This window comes from Nematolebias whitei, chromosome 10 (genome assembly GCF_014905685.2).
Source record: "Nematolebias whitei isolate Nwh7 chromosome 10, NemWhi1, whole genome shotgun sequence".
NCBI classification, from domain to species: Eukaryota; Metazoa; Chordata; class Actinopteri; order Cyprinodontiformes; family Rivulidae; genus Nematolebias; species Nematolebias whitei.
This window is the reverse complement of record NC_056507.1, coordinates 45067604-45071890: the sequence shown is the minus strand read 5'-3', so window position 1 is coordinate 45071890 and position 4287 is coordinate 45067604. Positions and strand designations below refer to the sequence as shown.

The following is a 4287-nucleotide window of genomic DNA, read 5'->3' as shown; positions in this document are numbered from 1 at the left end:
TTTGCATGAAACCCCAATTTGAAATGGCGAAATTTCAAACATATTTTTACAGGTCAGCATTCCAAAAATGTAAACTTTTTTATGGTTTATAGTTTCTTGAAATCTTTCAGCAGAAAGGAAATTGAACTTAATTATTGTTAGTAAAGTTTCTATCACCTGTCCCTTGTCCTATAATTGCAAGCTAAAGTGTGTGAAGTAAAAAAAAAAAGTCTTAAATGCTGCTTTTAATGAACAAAATAACAGTTTGTTCTTGGTTTTAGGACCAGAGAAACTGGCTGAATTTACCCATGAGTTCTGCACTTGTCTATTTTTTGGCAGTGCATTTCTAAGATGACATTCTTGAAACACACAGTGTTATTGTTTTCCATTTAACCGTTTATGATTTTTTTTTACGTGTGTTTTAAAACTGAACAGGGTTGAAATATTGTGGTGTGTTTCAGCGCAGTACAAATTCTTACTACATATTTGAGCATCTTTTAAACATTTCCTAAAATACTGAGAAGCAGTCATGTCCATCATCTTCTGAATTAAATGTCTCCTGACTTTTTATGTGAATAGATTCAATTTGAGACATTCTTTATTTTCCCTTCTATTTTTTGCCTTCGTCTACCAGCTGAACAGATTCATGAAGTTTCGAAGCCCATCTTCTCCTAAGAAGTCGAAGGAGCCCTGGGAGGAGCCGAGGTGGACGAGTAGGAGGACGAGCAGGGCGATGACGAGGAGAGGAATCAGCAGGTTCCAGCCAGCTGCTAGGATGTTGTACCATTTGGCTTTGTCTGAGCACTCCTGGGCGAGCTGCAAGTTGCCAAGAGTCTTCTGATCCCTGGCCTACAAAAAACATGCACTTTGGAGAATTATGGCACGCAAACATAAAATACATTAAATAATAATAATAATTACATGAATTTGCAAATGTTGCAAGACAGTTTAAGGCATTAGAACTTTGTGTTCACAGCATGAAGAAGAAAGATCCCAGCAGGAGAGGAAGATGACAAAGACAAAGATCATCTTTAACTTTACAATGCAGCTTGTCCAGTTTATAACTCAAGCTGTACCAATGCCAGAGTTATATAAACCCTCACTAAATATATCTGTGCTGGTTTATTGAATCTTTCTCGAGCACTCTCTAATTTATTGAGAGGGCTTGCCCTTTAAGAAGCTGCCAATTATGCAATTATTGACTCCCCACAGAGCAGGTCACTGTCTTTAATTTGTGCACTGAGCCAATGGTATGCCTGTGATCAGTGCCTATGCAGACAGAAAGAAAATAAAGAAGTTAAATATTATGTGTGTACACCCTTTTGTGGTGACTTTTTTTTTGCAAACAGTTTTATTCTGGCAGTCATAGCGTTTGAGCTCTGCTTGTACTCAGTGCTTTCATGTTTTGGCTTGTAGTCAGGAAAGTGTAAGCCTTTGTGAAAACTACTCCTGTGGTGTAGGAGATGCCAAGTGTCCAACATGTTTGTTCTCTGATTGAGGACACTAACAATTCTCAGGTCATTAAATCTTTTGGATTACGTTCTGAGAATTCAAAGTAATTCATTTTTATGGTTGTAGTGTGCTCAAGATTGTTAAATAAATAATGGTGATATCTTGCTTGCATATAATGTTTTGAACCACTAAGTACTCATTCTTTCTTAAAACAGCATTTGCGTCATTACACCAATTTTTTTTTTAAAGTTGTCATTACCAAGTCATTCATCTACATTTCATTCAGCTTTTATTACAACATTTATATATATTCATTCAACCTTTATTTAGACAGGTTAATCCCATTGAGCCTCGAGGACTCTTTCACAATAGAGACCTGATTTCAACAAAGAGTGATGACAACAATGGACAATTATAAAAAGGCATACAGATTTAAAAAAAAGTAAACAAATTAAAATAAGATGGCAAAAAAGTAGCAAAAACAGCTGGATTCTAAGGCGAATGTAGAAAACTAAAAACAGGAACACGTCTGCATTGGTCCTTGCCAGGAGTCTAACACATGCTTACCGTCTTTATAGCCTTTTTGTTTACTTACAGCTATGGAATGATTTCAAAAATATGTCTCGTTACAACTAGCTATTTCGGATTCACGACAGAAAAGAATGATTTGATACAAGTTTTAAAAATTCACCATAAACAGTTCTAAATAAAGGTATAACTCAAATTGGAGAACAAGATTGTAAAGTTGTTTGGATTCATCTGTAAACATAAAGCTTTAAACACTTTATAATTATGAGCAAAACAAGAATTGACACTTACAAATCTTCCAACAACATAAAAGCTTACTGGCTCACCTTGATTGAGTAAAGGAGTGCCATAAAACCTAGGCAGCAGAAGTTAACGTAAAAGGTGTTGCACAGTGACCAGAGCAGATAGTCTCGAGGAGGATTCTTTTCTGTGTTGCCCATGTTCACCACAGTGGCTCCAGCCGGCTTGCGGGCCAACTTGCAGTTGGTGAGTGGGGTGCAGTCAGAAAGGACGTTGTACGAATGGTTATCCATGGTGATTGTAATGAAGAAAGTTCTTTAGTTGTCAGAAACTTTGAGGACTGGCTTTCCAGATGTTTAATCTGTCTTGGTGCCTCCTGTAAGTGAGGGTTTAAAACTCCTCTGAAGAGGGAGGTGGCTGCATGGGCAGGGCCATTTTAGTATACAGCAGGTCTGTCATTATGTGGCCAGACCTGAAAGAGACCAAAATAGAGACGGGGAGAGGAACATGACAGAAAGTTACACAAGAAGCAGGGCATAGCCTTTCATCAGATGAACTCAAAATTACATTTCCTTAAACATTTTAGAGGTCATGTGAATAGATTAATTTATTTGGTAACAAAAAACAAACTATAGATCTTGACCCTGAAATCAAGAGAGGCAATTGTTTGTAGAAGTAACTACTGAAAAGTTTCAACTTACAGGTTTTTTAAATATTTTTCTTGTCACATACTGCTATAATTTATTCATTCATTCAAAAGAAACAAAACAAATTCATTGAAAAAAAAACATTGAATGAAAAGGGAGCAGAACAAAGAAAGAAATGCTTATAATAATAATAATAATCACAAAGGAACTGGCCCAGACAACATCTCGGGGAAGATGCTGAAAGAACGTGCCGATCAGCTCTGCGAGGTGCTGGTCGATATCTTTAACTCCTCCCTCACCCTGGTAACTGTTCCCACCTTCCTGAAGACAGCCGCCATCATCCCAGTCCCAAACAGCTCTGCAGTGACTGGTCTGAATGACTAACGGCCAGTAGCCCTCACCCCGATAGTCGCTAAATGCTTTGAAAGACTGGGCATGACCCACATCAAAACAGTGACATCAACATCAACGAGGACTTTCACCTTTATACATACCATGAGAACCAATCAACAGAGGATGCCATCTCCTCTGTGGTCCACACTGCTCTCACCCACCTGGAGCAGAAAGACTCCTACGTCCGAATGCTCTTTGTGGACTTCACGTCTGCCTTGGGGCAGCACGGTGGCACAACTGGTAGAGCTGCTGCCTCTCAGCGAGCAGGTCCCGGGTTCAAATCTTGGTCCGGGGGCCTTTCTGGGGGGAGTTTGCATGTTCTCTCCGTGCATGTGTGGGTTTTCTCCAGGAGCTCCGGTTTCCTCCCACAGACCAAAAACATGCATGTGAGACTGATTGTAACTATAAATTGTCCCTAGGTGTGAGTGAGAGAGTGAATGGTTGTTTGTCTCTATGTGTCCCTGTGATGGACTTGCGACCTGTGCAGGGTGTACCCTGCCCCCCCCACACAGTGATTGCTGGACATAGGCACCGGCGACCTTCATGACCCAAAAATGGAAGAAGTGGGTAAAAGATAATGGATGGATGGATGGATGGATGGATGGATGGATGGATGGATGGATGGACGTCTGCCTTCAACACCATGATCCCCAAAACCCTGATGGACAAACTATTCACACTAGGACTAAGCTCCTCCATTTGCAACTGGGTTCTGGATTTCTTAGCAACAGACCACAGTCAGTGAGGATCCACAACTTTTCCTCCTCCACCATAACCCTCAGCACTGGCTCCCCTTGGGGCTCTGTATTGAGCACTCTCCTGTTCGCTCTTCTCACATGGGTCTTTGCAGCTACCCATCCAGCCTGTCATATTGTAAAGTTTGCAGATGATACAGCAGTGGTGGGATTCATCACAAACAAGGATGAGTCCAGCTACAAGCAAGAAGTGGAACACCTGGAGAGCTGGTGCAGGAAGAATAACCTTCACATCAATGTAAAGAAGACAAAGGAGATGGTCATTGATTTCAGATGGAACAACCTCCCCCCAC

At 40.5% G+C, this 4287-nt stretch overlaps 1 protein-coding gene across 1 annotated transcript; it reads right to left on the bottom strand.

Moving 5' to 3' along the window:
• Positions 1-606: 606 nt before the first annotated feature.
• Positions 607-2492, bottom strand: LOC119415861 (interferon-induced transmembrane protein 5-like). The gene is made up of 2 exons (XM_037683036.1): positions 2286-2492; positions 607-828 (listed from the first exon to the last, which is right to left on the bottom strand). The coding sequence occupies exons 1-2, from the start codon at positions 2490-2492 to the stop codon at positions 607-609; spliced, it is 429 nt and encodes a 142-aa protein (XP_037538964.1).
• Between the last annotated feature and the right edge of the window lie 1795 nt (positions 2493-4287).